This window comes from Bos indicus x Bos taurus, chromosome 3, assembly GCF_003369695.1.
Source record: "Bos indicus x Bos taurus breed Angus x Brahman F1 hybrid chromosome 3, Bos_hybrid_MaternalHap_v2.0, whole genome shotgun sequence".
Lineage (NCBI taxonomy): Eukaryota > Metazoa > Chordata > Mammalia > Artiodactyla > Bovidae > Bos > Bos indicus x Bos taurus.
In genome coordinates, this window is record NC_040078.1 from 40,541,045 (window position 1) to 40,559,200 (window position 18,156).

The 18,156-nt window shown below is 33.0% G+C and overlaps 1 protein-coding gene across 2 annotated transcripts in view; it reads left to right on the forward strand.

The window, feature by feature from the left end:
• Positions 1–18,156, forward strand: part of COL11A1 (collagen type XI alpha 1 chain) — a 223,393-nt gene that overhangs the window by 79,807 nt on the left and 125,430 nt on the right. For both annotated transcript variants that reach the window (XM_027536365.1, XM_027536366.1), the window contains exons 11-20: positions 604–666; positions 1,275–1,349; positions 5,229–5,312; positions 7,370–7,426; positions 10,735–10,788; positions 13,665–13,718; positions 13,837–13,890; positions 14,060–14,113; positions 15,445–15,498; positions 15,616–15,660. In XM_027536365.1, coding sequence (XP_027392166.1) covers positions 604–666; positions 1,275–1,349; positions 5,229–5,312; positions 7,370–7,426; positions 10,735–10,788; positions 13,665–13,718; positions 13,837–13,890; positions 14,060–14,113; positions 15,445–15,498; positions 15,616–15,660 — 594 coding nt within the window. The remainder of the gene's footprint in view (positions 1–603; positions 667–1,274; positions 1,350–5,228; positions 5,313–7,369; positions 7,427–10,734; positions 10,789–13,664; positions 13,719–13,836; positions 13,891–14,059; positions 14,114–15,444; positions 15,499–15,615; positions 15,661–18,156) is intronic.

An 18,156-nucleotide genomic window follows, 5' to 3' on the forward strand; every position in this document is an offset into this window, starting at 1 on the left:
ATTCTAAGTAGACTATAGCTGCCTTTATTGTACTGCTGAATGTAGTGATTATCAGCTTCCATTGTCATTTTTTAATAAGGCTGTTGTTACTCATCAGTGTGTCTTTATTGTCAGGGAGTTGTACTGATCTGACATTGTAAGAAATCTTCTTTCTTTTGTGGAATTAATTAAATTCTTGTCATGTGAATTAAATGTATTATATTCCTGCCTATAAATACTTACACCCATAGAAGAAGATAAATGATTTCTAGATTTCAACTTAGTGGTCACATTTTTGCAGTCTGAATGAGTATACCATTTCTTTCACAAGAGCCGGGAACCAGCTTCCACCTCAGGGACTGAATATTGGCAGGATCTCCTTTTCTGTTCTTCCGTGGAATGTCTGTGTCTACCTGAGAACAGCCTTGTAGAGGAAGAGTTGAACTAGCTATAAAGTGGCCCATATATGTTCTCTTTTTATGGGAAGTTTAATAGGCCAGTTGTTTGGGAGAAAGTGTTTGTTTATGAAATATAAATGAGTTCGTCTTTGATTTTGGTAGAATGAATTTGCCTGAATACTAATAAATTCAGGAATCTGACTCATCATGGTTTATTTCTCTGTAGGGTCTTATGGGTCCTCCAGGTCTACAAGGCCCCACTGGACCCCCTGGTGACCCTGGCGAGAGGGTAAGTGAAGGGATTCAAAAGAATGCAACTTAAATAAAAAGAATTAAAGTATATTCTACAAATTTAAGATATTATTCTTCTCACTTGAATAACATGTGAGCTTTGTTTAACTTTTCTAACTATAATTTTAAAAATGAGAGGAGAGAATATGCATTGATCTTATAATTAGTAAGAAATTTTTTATTATTATAATCAATTTTTTTTATATGAACCTGATACATTAGAGCAAGTTCTTCTTTTGGAATTAAGACATATTTTCCAGGAACTACTACAAATGTTTAGCTGAATGCTGGTAGAATGAGTTAATAAGCATGCATCCTAATTTGAAGATCATGTCCTGGGTCACATGGTGAAATAGACTATTTATGTTAAGTCTGTAGGAACTCTTCTTGCAAAATCCCTTTTTTCTTCTTCCTTGAGTAGCAATAAATTTATGTATCATTTAAATTCTGTAAAACTAGTGCAGTGAAATACAGTCCTCTCTAGATATACTTACTATTAATAAAAGATTAACCAAGGAGTAGAGGACAAATTAAAAATTAGGTAATGTAGAGTTATGGCATTCAAAGTTTATTTATTAATTTTGATGATTTCATTTACTTCCCTAGGGTCCTCCAGGACGTCCTGGTTTACCAGGGGCTGATGGTCTACCTGGTCCTCCTGGTACCATGTTAGTGTTACCGGTATGTATTTTTATTGTTATAAAGATAATCTGATGTTTTGTCATCCTATTGCTGAAAAATATTGCAGAATCATATTATAGATCAATCAAAAATCTACTGTGTGAGGTAGTGATACTTGAAGCAGCCTCCAGTAACTAGAAAATTCAATAAAGCAAAATTCTGGTAAATATTAACTTTGCAGTAGAACTAAGCCTTTATTATTTCATTATATTTTGAAAACAAAGCTTAAAGGACTTAGTATTTTTAATTGTGTACTTTGTCCTGAGTCATATGGGTGCATGCATTTCATGTACTACATAAAATTAGTATACTGTTTACCACCATATAGACACTAGCTGATACTTTTTAAATAACATATATTTATACTGTTATTATTCATTGCCCCCAAATTATTTAATTTACCTTAAGATTGCTTTTTAAAGTTGTACAGAGGAATTAATATTAAAATGACCTTACTACCCAAAAGCAATCTACAGATTTAATGCAATCTCTATCAAATTACCCATGTTGTTTTTCATATAACTATCAATAGAATTTTTTTAAAAAATCCCAAAATGTATATGGAACCAAAAAAGGCCCAGAATTGCCAATGCGAAACTTAGGAAAATGAACAAAGGTGGAGACATAAGTTTCCCAGACTTCAGGAAAGTAACTTTACTACAAAGTCACAGTAATCAAAACAGCATAATGCTGGCACAAAAAGACAAATGGATCAATGGAACAGAGGAGAGAGCCCAGAAATAAACTGACATACCTATGGTCAATTAATCTTTGATAAACAAGGAAAGAATATACAATGTGGAAAAGCCTGTCTTTTCATCAAGTAGTGTTGGGAAAGTTGGACAGCCAAATATTAATCAATAAAGTTCAAACACACCCTCACACCATACAGAAAAATAAACTCAAAATGTTTTAAAGATTAACTGTAAGACATGATACCATAAACCTTCTAGAAGAGAACATAGGTAAAACATTCTTTGACATAAGTCATAACAATGTTTTCATGGGTCGGTTTCCCAGGGTAATAGAAACAAAAGCAAAATACAAATGGGACTTAATCAAGCTTATAAACTTTTGCACAGTGAAGGATACCATAAACAAAACAAAAGGCAACCAATAGACTGGGAGAAAATACTTGCAAAATATGCAGCCATCACTGACTTAATTTCCAAAATATACATCTCATATAGCTTAATAACAACAACAGCAAAACCAAAAAACAAAACAAAACAAAAACCCTATTATTCAGAGTGAAGTAAGCCAGAAAGAAAAACACCAATACAGTATACTAACGCATATATATGGAATTTAGAAAGATGGTAACAATAACCCTGTATACAAGACAGCAAAAGAGACACTGATGTATAGATCAGTCTTTTGGACTCTGTGGGAGAGGGAGAGGGTGGGATGATTTGGGAGAATGGCATTGAAACATGTATAATATCATATATGAAACGAGTCACCAGTCCAGGTTCGATGCACGATACTGGATGCTTGGGGCTGGTGCATTGGGACAACCCAGAGGGATGGTATGGGGAGAGAGGAGGGAGGAGGGTTCAGGATGGGGAACACATGTATACCTGTGGCGGATTCATTTTGATATATGGCAAAACCAATACAATATTGTAAAGTTAAAAAATTAAATTAAATTAAAAACACACACACACACACACAATCAAGAAATAGATGGAAAGACTAAGTAGACATTCAGAAAACTAAGATCATGGCATCCAGTCCCATAACTTCATGGCAAATAGACAGGGAAACAGTGGCTGACTTTGTTTTTCTGGGCTCCAAGATCACTGCGGATGGTGATTGCAGCCATGAAATTAAAAGACGCTTGCTCCTTGGAAGGAAAGTTATGACCAACCTAGACAGCATATTAAAAAGCAGAGACATTACTTTGCCAACAAAGGTTCATCTAGTCAAGGCTATGGTTTTTCCAGTGGTCATGTATGGATGTGAGAGTTGGACTATAAAGAAAGCTGAACACCAAAGAATTGATGGTGTTGGAGAAGACTCTTGAGAGTCCCTTGGACTACAAGGAGATCCAACCAGTCCATCCTAAAGGAGATCAGTCCTGGGTGTTCATTAGAGGGACTGATCTTGAAGCTGCAACTCCAATACTTTGGCCACCTGTGTGGAGAGCTGACTCATTTGAAAAGACCCTGATGCTGGGAAAGATTGAGGGCAGGAGGAGAAGGGGATGACAGAGGATGAGCTGGTTGGATGGCATCACTGACACAATGGACATGGGTTTGGGTAAACTCTGGGAGTTGGTGATGGACAGGGAGGCCAGGAGTGCTGTGGTTCATGGGGTCGCAAAGAGTCGGACACAACTGAGCAACTGAACTGAACTGAACTGAAGTAGGCATTTCTCTAAAGAAGACATACAAATTACCAATAGGAACAAGAAGAGATGCTAAACATTGCCAACTATTAGAGAAATAAAAATCCAAACTATAATGAGACATAAACTCATGCCAGTCAGAATGGCCATCATTTAAAAGACTACAAATAATAAATGCTGGAGAGGATGTGGAGAAAAGGAAATTCTCCTACACTGTTACTGGGAATGTAAATTGATGCACCTTCTATGGAAAACAGTATGAAGGTTCCTTAAAAAACTAAAACTTAAAAAACTAAAATAGGGTTACCATATGGCCCTAGAGCCCCATTCCTAGACATATATCTAGAGAATACTAAAATTTGAAATGATACATGTACCCCAGTGTTCATAGCAGCTCTCTTTACAATAACCAGGACATGGAAGCAACCTAAATGTTCAGGAACAGATGAATGGATATAAAATATATGTATATAATAATGGAATACTATTCAGCTATTATTAATAAAAAGCAGCATGGATGAAACTATTGATTATCATACTGGGTGAAATAAGTCAGACAGAGAAAGACAAATATCATACATTATCACTTATATGTGAAAACTAAAACATGATACAAATGAACTTATATACAAAACAGAAACAGACTCACAGACTTAAAAAGCAAACTTATACTTACCAAAGGAGAAGAAAGGTAGAGAATTAGCAGATAAAAGCTACTATACATAAAAAAAGATAAACAGGTTCTATTGTATAGCACAGGCAGATATATTAAATTATAATAAATCATAGTAGAAGAGAATATGATAAAGTATATAGTACCCATATATATATATATACATATTACTTCTCTGTAATACCAGAAGCTAACACAACTTTGTAAGTCAAATATACTTCAAAAAGATTTATGAAGTTGCCCAAGTTCTTGTGAAAAAATAGGTTTATCTATTTAAATATAATATAGATTCAAGTAATAATAATATAGCATGAGAAACTTATTCATCCTGCATTTTGAGTTAAAAATCAAAAGGAGCTTTAGCATTTTATGAAGGGATACAGAAAAGATGTTTCCTAGTATAATTACTTAAGGTAAACAAACTGAATCCATCTCAAGGAAGATTTCCTCTGTGTTCACAGAGATTCTAGAAGTTTTGCTCAGAAAATAGCAGTTGATCGATAACACTGTTGAACTGAATGCATTTAGAATTTTCACAAATGAGTGGATAGAGTGGGTAGCGTTTGCACAGGTAAAGAAATGGATGATGGCTTATTCCAGTGTTTTCAAAAATTATGGAATTTAAAATTGTAGATTCTGTAGTCTCTTCTAAATGTGGTAAAGCATGGTCTAGAGAACCTCCATATCTTAATAAAAGGAAAATTTAGAAAAAAATCAAGGTATGATTCATGATGGAATTACCTCACACTTTGTAAAATGCCATCATTTTAAGTAAGTAGTGTTTAAACTGGTAATTAAGGCACCTATTTGAGAAAGTCTGATTTTGAGCTTTTGTACGTTATTATCTTTTTTTTAGTTTCGTTATGGCGGTGATAGTTCCAAAGGACCAACCGTCTCTGCTCAGGAAGCTCAGGCCCAGGCCATTCTTCAGCAGGCTCGGGTAAGAAAGGATCAACATGTAGTCCCATAACCTGATTATGTGTTCAATTACACAAGAGAGAGAGAAAGAGAGAGTGTGTGAGGTGTGTGTGTGTGTGTGTGTGTGTATGTATCTGGAGGGTGCTACTATTATAAACAAAATTCTATATAGTATATTGAATCTAGATGGAGAAGATGCTAAGAAAATATCTGTTTTTCCAGTAGGAATATTTTATTTGATATTGAATTTAAATGACTGGCCTTTGCAGTATTACTACACATAATTCTTGCAAAACCACACAAACCATAACACACACATTTTCTAATTTTATTCAAAGAGGGCTGATGGTGAATTAACACATAACATCCTTTATCTTTCACATCCAGTTTTCCCTGCTAAGGCGTATGTCGTATGTTGGTGATCAATGAATAAAGAGGGTAAACTTCTAAATAATTTTTCCACCTAATCTTACAGATTATTCAGGATATCCAATTAATCCAGAAATTTCAGTTTCTTAGGCATTCTTGTGTAGGAAAGAAACCTTCAAATATGCAGTCTATGTGTGAAACATTGTAATCTATATCTTATTTTTCCCAGACCTGCTCAGTTCATACTTTATTGTCAACTAAAAGTTTTCCACTATCTGCATACATGTAGAATATAAAATTGTTTATTTTTAAATTTTTTCCATTACAATTAAAATAAAATAAAGAAATAAAAAGAATGGATCAGGAAAGAGTTGAAAGTGATATAATACTTTTATTCATAGTGTAGTCTTGTTTTCTTTTCAAGGAGAAAGGAAATAAAAGGCTTACAGTGGTATGGATATGAGTTCCTGCTTCCTAAGTGATATAAATCATTTTGGTGATAACTATTTATCATCATTAATTTATGACTGCATACATTATATGAAAATGTAAGTCTATTTGAAAAAATATCATTGTTTGGTTACATCATCTATAAAGACAATGAAAATTTAAAATACTTGTTTATTAGATCTTGACATGATAGAAGTCTAAAAATATTTAAATTGATTTACTAATGGTGCATACAACTTACAAATTATATTACTTTGGACAAGTTTTAGATAATTATTTGAGCTTAAATAGTTTATTAGGTCATTGAATTCCTAATTTTATTAGTCCTTTTAATCTACTTGGAAATAGGTAGCAAGCATTATAATTCCAATTTTTCAGATATTTAATCTCAAGGATTAAGAAGTGTATTGTCAAAAATCTCATGGTGAGTCAGTAGTGTAATTTTGGAGATATTACTGTTTTCATCTCATGCACTTTTCTAATATGATTTTACATATTATTTCTATTGCAATATTTTTATATCTGCTATGGTAATCTAAATATTCATCTTTGGAATCACTAATATTCAAAAATAGCACACCACACTAATTTAACACCTGTCAAATATTTATCTTTTTACTCTAATTGTTCCAGCTTTACAAGTGTGCTAATTTCACATTTCTAATATTCAGTGTCAATAGTGCATGTAATCAGTCTATTATGTCTATGATTCTATAAAATAAATGTATTTTTCCATAAAGCACTAAATTTGAGATTTGTTAAAATAGCTATATTATCTTAACACTTCCTGATCAATTTTGCTTTTATTTGGCTTGAATTGTCATAGCTTTTTGTAAGATATTGCTAGAAAACTTACTTAAAAAGCATCTCAAATTGTTCACAACTGAAAGTATTTTCAATGAGAATTGCACCTACATATTGAAGAGAAATTTATGCAATATTCTAAATGTACATTTGAGTAGAAAAATGATCAGATATTAAGTTTCTTATTAGATATTAAAATATATTTTTACTTTTATCATTAGATAAATAATAAATATATAGTATAAGACTATATAAGTTACAACAGTTTAAAAAAGTTTGATACTTATGTCATTGTCATTTTAGAAACATGATTCTTCAGTAATCACCCTTTCTACATAGCTATTATGCCTCTGTTGATCACGCTGTTACTCAAGGGCAACTTGTACAAATAATTATTGTGGTTTAATATGCTCATCCAAGGTATCGTTCCTGAATTTGCTTTATTTTGTTTTCTAGATTGCTCTGAGAGGTCCACCTGGCCCAATGGGTCTGACTGGAAGACCGGGTCCTGTGGTAGGTTATCCAATAAGATTTTATATATTTAAATTCCTGTATTCATAGTTCCTTGTGAGCTTTGGTCACAACTTTCATATCTCTGGCTGGTGAAAGTAAGGTAAATAAATAGACTTACACTTCATTTTGTTTCCATTTAAAAGAAGCTATTTGAATTTAGTCCTCAGTAAATTTTAATGAAAAATTGCCGTAGGAAGTTCTCAAATAATACAATGAAAAATATAATTAAATCACATATCCAATTATTAACTTTTAAAACAATACTAATTATTTGTACAATAGAGCTATTGAATTTCAATTTTACAATAAATTCTTGAGATTTAATTTTAGGTTAAAAAGAATTGATAAAAAAGCAAAAATATATGAGGCTAATGAAAAATTGTCCATAATCTTAGGAGAAAACAAGAGACGTGGTTTAAATTTTAAGTTGCCTATAGTATTTCATGAATTGTTTCAGATATTAGAAAAGCTATTTTGTCTTTCAGAGGCTCTTGGAAAATGTGTTTTGTTTTTCCTTATAAGCTTACTGACAAGCTAATGTGGTCTATATTTTTAAAAAATAATCTCAAATATTTTGAAATTTACCAAATGCTAAGGACTATAGCAATTCACACACACACACACATACACACACACCAAAAGATTTTTTTTAAAAAAGAGAAAAGAACTGAAAAATTCCAGCCTAGTTTTACATTGATTTTAAAATTGATGGAATAATTTATAATTTAAGTATTTGTTTTTGATATTAAAAGCTATACTATGCTTTCGATATGATCTTATATGTGCAATATACTTTATTGAAATAATGGTACTTATAGAAATTATTATGCTTAACATTAAAAGTTTACTTTTGGTTTGCTGATTAGACACAGCAAAACTTTTTTATTCAAATATGATCAATTAAATAGTTTTCTAATTCTGTTTTATTGACCTTATTGGGATGCTAGTTTTCTTCATGTAATTTATTCAAGTGTTTTTTATGTATTTTTCCAGATATTTATAGTTCTTTGAATTCATTCTTGAAATTTTATAGCATTTTATGTATTTTCAGGGCTATACACTCAATCATACGAGCTCATGTGGAACATGTGTTCTGGCAGTATGTTCCACAGAATTTAAATTACACATTTCTAAATGCATTATTATGTATTTATCATATAGTTTTACTGCTCTGCCTTACAAAATATAATAAGGAAATGAAAGAGTTTATGTCAGTTAACAAAGGAAGAAATAGAATTAATGTTTAGTTGCTTATTAGTAATAACAAATTTACATGACTGAGGAAAATCACTAATATGCTGGTGTTTTACAGATATGGGGGTGGAAGAATCATGTGTATATTTTATTAAAAGTGAAAGTTCCTGGAGCCTGGAACTTGAGACTCTGATGAGGCAAATTCAGAGTTGGAGAGGCAGATTTAGGGTTGGAACTGACAAAATGTATTTTTAATGAGGCAGCAGGCTGAATCTTATGTTCAAGAATGCTTGGGAAACACTGCCTATTGTTTAATTTTAAAACATCAGTCTAGAATCTCTAAAATTAAAGGCATTTTCCTACTTATCATCCTGACAAATACAAATCTAGTAGATTTATATAGGGTAAGGGCAGTGATGAACAGAATCCATGAAAGCTTGTTACATTGAGCTGTTCTGTTTTCACCAGTCATTTAGGGCCAGACATTCACAGCATGTTTGCAAAGGGAAAACATTAACACCCATGTTATTACATTACTATTCTCAATGTAATATCCAAGATTAATTGATTTTATTACTAAAGTCTTTGTTATAGAGTGTTTTAGCTTCCTAAAATATTAAAGGTAGGTATTGAGAGAAAGTAATCACGTTGTTTGTTTTCACCATTTTCTCTTCTATTTTCATTGCTCCAAAACATAAAGTTATTACAGACTGTCAATAATCTTAATTTTAGAGTCTAAAAATGTTTTATATATTAAGATTTTAAAAAGAAGCAATATTTTAAGACATAAATATTTTCATTTTTTCCATGAGCACTTCCTTTATTCAATTATTTATTTCCAATTGCTTTTATAGATAAAAGGAGATCTATATTATAAAATATTTAGGAAATCTTGAAAATGTTCTTTTGCTTTTTCTGTTACTGTCAATGATTGCATGACAATTTTTAGAATAAGTGTTTGGGCAAAGTAATTATAATCTGTTAAGTAGATAGTGCTTATATACAGATATACAATGTAATAAATTAATTAGATTATTGAACTGTTCTTTGCATTCAGGTCTGAATAATAATCTCATTTAATGTAGAACTCCAGTTTCTTTCTTGAAGAAATTTAACTGCAAGATTACAAGCATGATCTTCAAGACTGGAATATTCATATTACTTGACTTGCCATATTTTTTGGCAGTCACATTAACAGTTATTTTACTTTGGAGCCACCAGGAGGCTCTCAACACCTAGCATTTTCAGGCTTTGCATAATTTTAGCCTTTTTGCACTTTGATTCAAGGCAATATTTAGTAGAATATTGATTTAAATAAATCAGAAACTTTTTAAACACACAAAGTATACTTCAGCATGAAGTAACTATTATCATTATGTTCAATTTTAATGTTTTAAAGCTCTTTAGGAGGGTGAATGGCCTAGTATTTATTTTTTTTAAACTCACAGCACTTTTATAAAGTGATTTTATATTTTTTCCAGTTAATGTGCCAGATTTTTGTTGCACTTCTTGACTTATGTAAATATTTGTAAGAGGCTTTGTCATAGGATTTATTTTTGTGGGGAAAATTAATACAGAACAATCTAGAGGAAAAATGCTTTAACATTATTTCAGGACATTATAATGATAGCAATAGCATCTGTTTTTGATGTTTTATTGCTATAGAATTCAGCATTTCAGAAATTTCTGAGTATAAAAGCATTAGCATGTTTCCAAGTTGTATAAATGGATTCAGTGTGTACCCGAGTCTGTAAAAATGTGTTTTCTCTAGTACTGCACCACAGTGTAATGATAAATAATGCCTGAGTATGGTGGTAAGTGCTCTGATGGCATACACATTAGAGAATATCTCAGTGTGAGCTCATGAAATTGGCTTCTGTGTGATTATCAGTAAATATAAGCTTTTAAACATAGTTCCCACATGTGAATACAGTCAAAATCTGAGAAGAGATGTGTTTCATTCAGAAGACTTGAAAATTTTATTGTATTAACTAATTAAATCATATTTGAAGAAATGTATTTTGAATAATGTTTGTTTCAAGTGAAAATAGTAGGACATAACTGATTAGAGAATTACAAAATTAAGTGAATATATCTTCACTTTTTCTCTACAGGGTGGGCCTGGTTCTTCTGGGGCCAAAGGTGAGATGGGTGATCCAGGTCCTCAGGTAAAAATTAATCTATGTCACTTATTTAATATTTAAATTTATTTTATCTATTATGGTAATTGAAGGGTCTGCCATTTGTTTTAGGAGTAAAGAAATTACTTACATGGCCTTCCAGCTCACATCAACTTCTTTAATTGAAAAATCTCTAATGGTTAGTTGACTACCAATAATTTGATTAATTTAAATAATATTAGAAGAAGATAATAAGCTAGAATTGTAAAGTCTTGATAGTAATAGGTCTCCTGAATATTAAATTGGTTTAAAATTGTACAGAGCAAAGCAGAACCATTGCGATTGTACTTATAGCAACCCTGACACAAGCCTAAAATGTGGAGACCAAATCTAATAAATTCTCTCAGAAAGGATATTTAATATATCTAAAAGAAGCTTACTTTAAATCCTTTGTAGAGCTGAGGAAATCAAGAGAAACTGAGAACATCTGAGCTAAAATTCTAAGAAAGATCTCACATATTGTTGCACATGCATGTGTGTTCAGTCTCAGTCGTGCCCAACTCTTTGAGGCCCCATGAACTGCAGCCCACCAGGCTCCTCTGTCCATGAGTTTACCCAGGCAAGAATACTGGAGCGGATTGCCATTTCCTACTTCAGAGGATCTTCCCAACCCAGGGAGAGAACCCCTGTTTCCTGAGTCTCCTGCACTGAGCCATCTGGGAAGCCCTACAATATATTTACAGTATTTAAATTTAAAGTATTATTTTTCCTTGAATGATAAGTAGATAGAAACATACACTGTAAACACATTATGGAATATACTTATTTTAGAAAACTGACAACAAAGTATCATGTACTTTTAAAATTCATTCATTTTTTTTAATGAAAATGCTTCCTGGTTTACTCAATATGTATAGATTCAGATTGGCTGCAGGAGCTTTCAAATGGTCATCTACTTTTTCCTTTTTTAAAAAAAATCGATTTTACTTTAACAATATTATATTGTAAAAGTGAATTTGAACACCTATATGCATTTTCCCTAACTACCCCCACAATCATTTGGATATTGAACAGTTACAGAACCCCAAACAATTACTTGATACCACTTTACCGTCACATCTTCTTCCTACTGCTAATAGCTGACTGACTGCTGATCTGTTCTTCACCATTACAGTTTTATGTTTCCAAGAATATCATATAAATGAAACCATACATTATGTAATCTTTTGAAACTGTCTTCTTTCACTCAGCATAATTTGTTGCAGTTGATGAGCACATCCGTAGTTTATTTGTTTTTGTTACTGAGTTAATATTCCCATGTTTGGATGCACCACAGTTTATTTTGAAATGAGAAAAAAATTCCCCTAAATTGAGAAAGATATTTGAGTGACGCAGAATGTGAGAGTTTTTTTTTTCATGCCTATTAAGTATTGTCATAAACGGATGGAAAGCATTTGTACCTTAACTGAGAATTACATAAAAAGATTGAATAAAAATATTGAAAAGTTAGGAAATTTAGCCTTTTACAGTTTATGAATTTCTGGATCCAACTCACCTCTTTACAAAATGGGTGAATTTGAAAACATGCTGCAGCAATTTTCATGGTCTTTGTAGTTTTCCTTAATTCCAGTGAGATGCAGTATCAAATGAAAGATCATTTTCATTAAAAACTAACAGAATTTGCCCTGTTATTATTGCTCCTTGCAGTCCAGCTGGGGTATAGGATAGAATTTTTTTCTACAGTATTTTTAAGCTATATTCTTTTAATCTCTAACTATTAGGCAACTTTAATTTCATGTTTCTATAATCATTGTGTCAAAGCTATCATAATAATTACTTGTAATTTCAAATGTGTGTTACATTTTCTACCACACTCATTAAATTCATATTGTTTAAACTTAAAAAGAGATGCTACGCTATGTTGCTTCAGTCATGTCCAACCCTGTGACTCTGTGGCCCACCAGGCTTCTCTGTGCATGGGATCCTCCTGGCAAGAATACTGGAGTGGGTTGCTGTGCTTTCTTCCAGGGGATCTTCCCAGCCAAGAGTCAAGCCTGCATCTCTAAAGCCTTCTGCATTGGCAGGCAGGCTCTTTGCCACTAGTGCCATTGAAGGCCTATGTCATATTTCTAATGGATCTGTATGTTATCTATTATAAGCTGTGCAATTTTATTTTTAAAACATGTATATTAATTCACAAATAAGACATTGTATGTTGATATAACATTGTACTGAACTACCTCAAGAAAGATACTGAGGACCTTAAAACTTTAATCTGAGATGGCATGGCACCAGTCAGTAATTGAATTTGAGTTTGCCAAGTCATCCTCCAGAAATGTGTACCAGGCACTGTGCTAAACTGTAGAAGTATAATGGAGAAAAAGATTTAGTCCAAAGTTGCGGTGGTTAACAGTTAAATGGGAGACTCAACTATGGAAACCAAAACAAAAAACAGTTACAATCAAATGTGATACTTGCAATAAAAGAATAAATATCTAGGAGAAGATCTCCATAAAAGAAGGGAAATTTGAAAGCAAAGGGATTAGAAAGAGAAGAGGAATGAAATGAAATGTTTTCAGTCAAGGAAAATGTAAAACCCCAAGGTTTTGAGAATGAATTTAGTAATTGAGAATTTTTTAAGTTTAAAATATCATTTTGCATTCCTTTTGTTTATATGTAATCATAGGTCTATAAAAACTTAATAAAATAGTATGACTTTTTCTGGCAAGGAGCCATGTAGAAAAATTGATTCTCTTATCTTCTTGCTTTATGTGGACTTTTATACAAGAAACAGTTTTTTTTGTGTGTTAAAGTGATTAAGGTAAAACTAAGAAGATATAAAATTCTAAAACCATTTCTCTATGTGATTGAGTTTATTGAACTGGAATTCTATAAAATTAATTAAATATGATGTTTTAATATAGGGCCCACGTGGTGTCCAAGGTCCTCCTGGTCCAACAGGAAAACCTGGAAAAAGGGTATGATTTGCTTTCATTGAGCATATTGAGGGCATCTGAAACCATCAGTTATTTTATTTTCTTTTACTCTGTGCTATTTGGAATCCTTTTTGCTTAGTCATGTTCTTGGTACTGTCAGGGTCGTCCGGGTGCTGATGGAGGAAGAGGAATGCCAGGAGAACCCGGGGCCAAGGTCAGGAACTCGTCTCATATGTTTGTATATTCACTCAGTTTCTCCTGAAGTTTTTATATTTTAAAATAAAGTTTCTTGATATGAAATAATATTTAACATTCGAATTACAGTTCAGAAATAAGCTCAGAATATGACGTTGTTGATGATGGTGATGATGATGCTTTTACAGGGGGATCGAGGATTTGATGGACTTCCAGGTCTACCAGGTGACAAGGGTCACAGGGTAAGATATACCATTCTATTGTTTTTTATACAGGGATAATATAAGAATACTATGAAATATTTTAAATAGCTGCACTAAGAAATAAGAAAATTAAGTATTTGTGAACTCATGTAAATTAGTACATCTAAAAGATACATGAAGAAATATAAGTAGAATTATATGTGGGATATTATTATATTTTTTAGATATTAAAATACTCATTTTACACAAATATAAGTTGAGGCAGAATCTTTAGGTACATGGATGTGTACATGCTAAGTCGCTTCAGTCTTGTTAGAGTCTTTATGACCCTCTGGACTGTAGCCCGCCAGGTCCTCTGTCCATGATTTTCTAGGCAAGAATGCTGGAGTGGGTTGCTGTACCCTCCTACAGGATGTTTATGTATATGCAAAATATATTTACAGAACAAGTATAGAGATTTAATTTTTTGATAATTTTTTGATAATTACCTCAATTTCTTTCTTACATTTTGCCTATGGATATATTCAAAAGACACCTGCAGGCAATCTGTAGTTAATATTACAATATACTGGGCAATGTATTTTATTATAGTTGTTAGATGGTGCCGGTAGATCGAGATACCATAGACTACTTCTTTGTGATAATATAAGTTTATAATTCAGTGCAGGAATTTATAATTTACTAGGGCTTATTAACAATATACAATGTTGAACAGCAATCCAGTCAGTAGTTTTAGTGGGAAATTAAGCCAGGATGTGGTCTCTCAAAAGAGATCAGCTTTAGATCTTCACATTACTCTTCTTCAAAAGTTAAAAATAAAGGTGAGGCAATCTTTAAGAAAATTAGAAGTGAAAAAAAGAAAGATAAAGAAAAGAGAGTCCCATGAAAGTTTAGCAAAATATCTACTGTGTGCCACGTTGAGGGAAATACATAATTTTGTTTTTGTTTTTTTTAAATTGAAGCTTTGTTAGTCTTCCAGAATTGTGCTGAATTGATGAGAATTGTTTAAGAAGCAGAGAAAATTTAAATAAAAATCAGCAAAGTGCATCCATGCACCATGAAGAATGAAGACAATCTTCAGCAAAATAATTTTCTGTTAGTTTGTAATAATTAAAAGTCTGAAAATTATTTGGATATTTTATTTAAATCTTTTTGTTTTCAAAATTGAAGGAATGTTTTCCTTGCATACTAAATTGTAATGCCAGTTAATATAAAGTTATGACTTATCTCTGAAGTGTTTTCAGGAGAGAAAATAAAGCATAAGTTTTTCTACCAAATGTTTCATTATTTTTGCTAGGATAGCTGTAGGATAGAGTTATAAATATTCTGGCTTACTTCAAATTCTAATTGTATTTGGATTTCTTTAATAGGGTGAACGAGGTCCTCAAGGTCCTCCTGGTCCTCCTGGTGAAGATGGAATAAGGGTATATGAAAGTTCATTTCTTTTAAGAAATATTTAAAATTAAAACATTAAAGAAAACCATGCTGAAATGTTGCATTGTCTGATCACATCACTATCCTATTCATTATGTCCATGACAGGGAGAAGATGGAGAAATAGGACCAAGGGGTCTTCCAGGTGAAGCTGTAAGCAACTTTCTTTTTTTTTTTCTTTTTAAATAATACCCTATTTAGGAGGAATAGTGCTTGGTGTTACAAATATAAAGTCACTAATAATTGCAATCTTACCTAACCTAACCAGGTAATTTGTTATGTGAAAAAACATTTTAAAAGGATACTTACAGCTCTTCTGTCATTAAATTTTAGGAAATTGAGAGGAAAAAAATGTGGGATATAACATCTTAACTACAAAGAGAGATAATAAAGCCTTTTTAAGTGAATAATGCAAATAAATAGAGGAAAACAATAGAACAGGAAGGACTATAGATCTCTTCAAGAAAATTGGAGATACCAAAGGAACACTTCATGCAGAGATGGGCACAATAAATGACAGAAATGGCAAGGACGTAACAGACACAGAAGAGATTAAGAAGAGGTGGCAAGAATACACAGAAGAACTACATAAAGAAGGTCCTAATTACACAGTTAACCACGATGGTATGATCACTCATATAAGGCCAGATATTCTGGAATGTGAAGTCAAGTGGGCCTTAAGAAACATTACTTTGAACAAAGCTTGTGGTGGTGATGGAATTCTAGCTGAGCTATTTCAAATCCTAAAAGATGATGCTGTTAAAGTGCTGCCCTCAATATGCCAGCAAAATTGGAAAACTCAGCAGTGGCCACAGGACTGGGAAAGGTCAGTTTTCATTTTAGTCCTGTTGCTGCTGCTGCTGCTAAGTAGCTTCAGTTGTGTCCGATTCTGTGCGACCCCATAGACGGCAGCCCACCAGGCTCCCCCATCCCTGGGATTCTCCAGGCAAGAACACTGGAGTGGGTTGCCATTTTCTTCTCCAATGCATGAAATTGAAAAATGAAAGTGAAGTCGCTCAGTCGTGTCCGACTCTTCGCAACCACATGGACTGCAGCCTACCAGGCTCCTCCATCCATGGGATTTTCTAGGCAAAAGTACTGGAGTGGGGTGCCATTGCCTTCTCCATTTCAGTCCTAAAGAAAGGCAAATGCCAAAGAATGTTCAAACTACCATACAATTGTGCTCATTTCACATGCTAGCAAGATAATGCTCAAAATCCTTCAAGCTAGGCTTCAATAGTATAAGAACCCAGAACTTCCAGATGAACAAGCTAGATTTAGAAAAGGCAGAGGAACCAGAGATCAAATGGCCAACATTTGTTGGATCATACAAAAAGCTAGAAAATTAAAAAAAAAAAAAATCTACTTCTGCTTCATTGACTATGCTAAATACTTTGAATGTGTAGACTACAACAAACTGGAAAATTCTTAGAGATGGGAATACCAGACCACCATACCTGTCTCCTGAAATCTATATGCAGGTCAAAAAGCAACAGTTAAATAACCAAACATGGAACAACAGACTGGTTCAAACTTGGGAAAGGAGTACAACAAGGCTCATGCTTTCACACTTTTATTTAATTTCTATGCAGAGTATATCTTGCAAAATACCAGACTGGATGAATCATAAGCTGGAATCAAGATGCATGGGGAAATATCAACAACCTCAGATATGCAGATAATAACACTCTAATAGCAGAAATTGAAGAACTAAAGAGCCTCTTGATGAAGATGAAAGAGGAGAGTGAAAAAAAAGCTGGCTAAAAACTCAACATTCAAAAATCTAAGATCATAGCTTTCATTCCCATCTCATCATGGCAAGTAGATGGGGGGAAAGTGGAAACAGTGACAGATTTTATTTTCTTGGGCTCCAAAATCACTGCAAACAGTGACTGCAGCCATGAAATTAAAAGACTTTTACTTCTTGGAAGTAAAGCTATGAGAAACCTAGACAGTATATTAAAAAGCAGAGACATCACTTTGCCAACAAAGGTTCCTATAGTCAAAACTGTGGTTTTTGCAGTAATTATGTACCGATGTTAGACTTGGACCATAAAGAAGGCTGAACACTGAGGAATTGATGCTTTCAAACTGTGGCACTGGAGAAGACTCTTGAGAGTCCCCTGGACAGCAAGATGAAATCAGTCAATCCTAAAGGAAATCAACCCTGAATATTCAGTGGTAGGACTGATGCTGAAGCTCCAGTACCTTGGCCCCCTGATTCGAAGAGACAACTCATTGGAAAAAATCCTGATGCTTGGAAAGATTGGGGGCAAGAGGAGAAGGGGACGACAGAGGATGAGATGGTTAGATGGCATCACCTACTCAATGGACATGAGTTTGAGCAAATTCCAGAAGATAGTGAAGGACAGGGAAGTCTGGTGTGCTGCAGTTCAAGTCACAAAGACTTGGTCATGACTGAGCGACTAAACAACAACTTGTCATCCAAAAAACCTTATCTAGTTTTTGTGGCTGTTTATTTTGTTTCAGTTTTTTATATCAATACCTCTAGAATTTTTTATTTGTTTAGGATAAACAATTATTACTAGAGGAAACAAAAAATGAGGTGCTTGCTACTGTTAGTACAAAAAATGAGGTGTTTAGTATATATCAAATATAACTATAAAATTTATTAAATTATATCCTTTT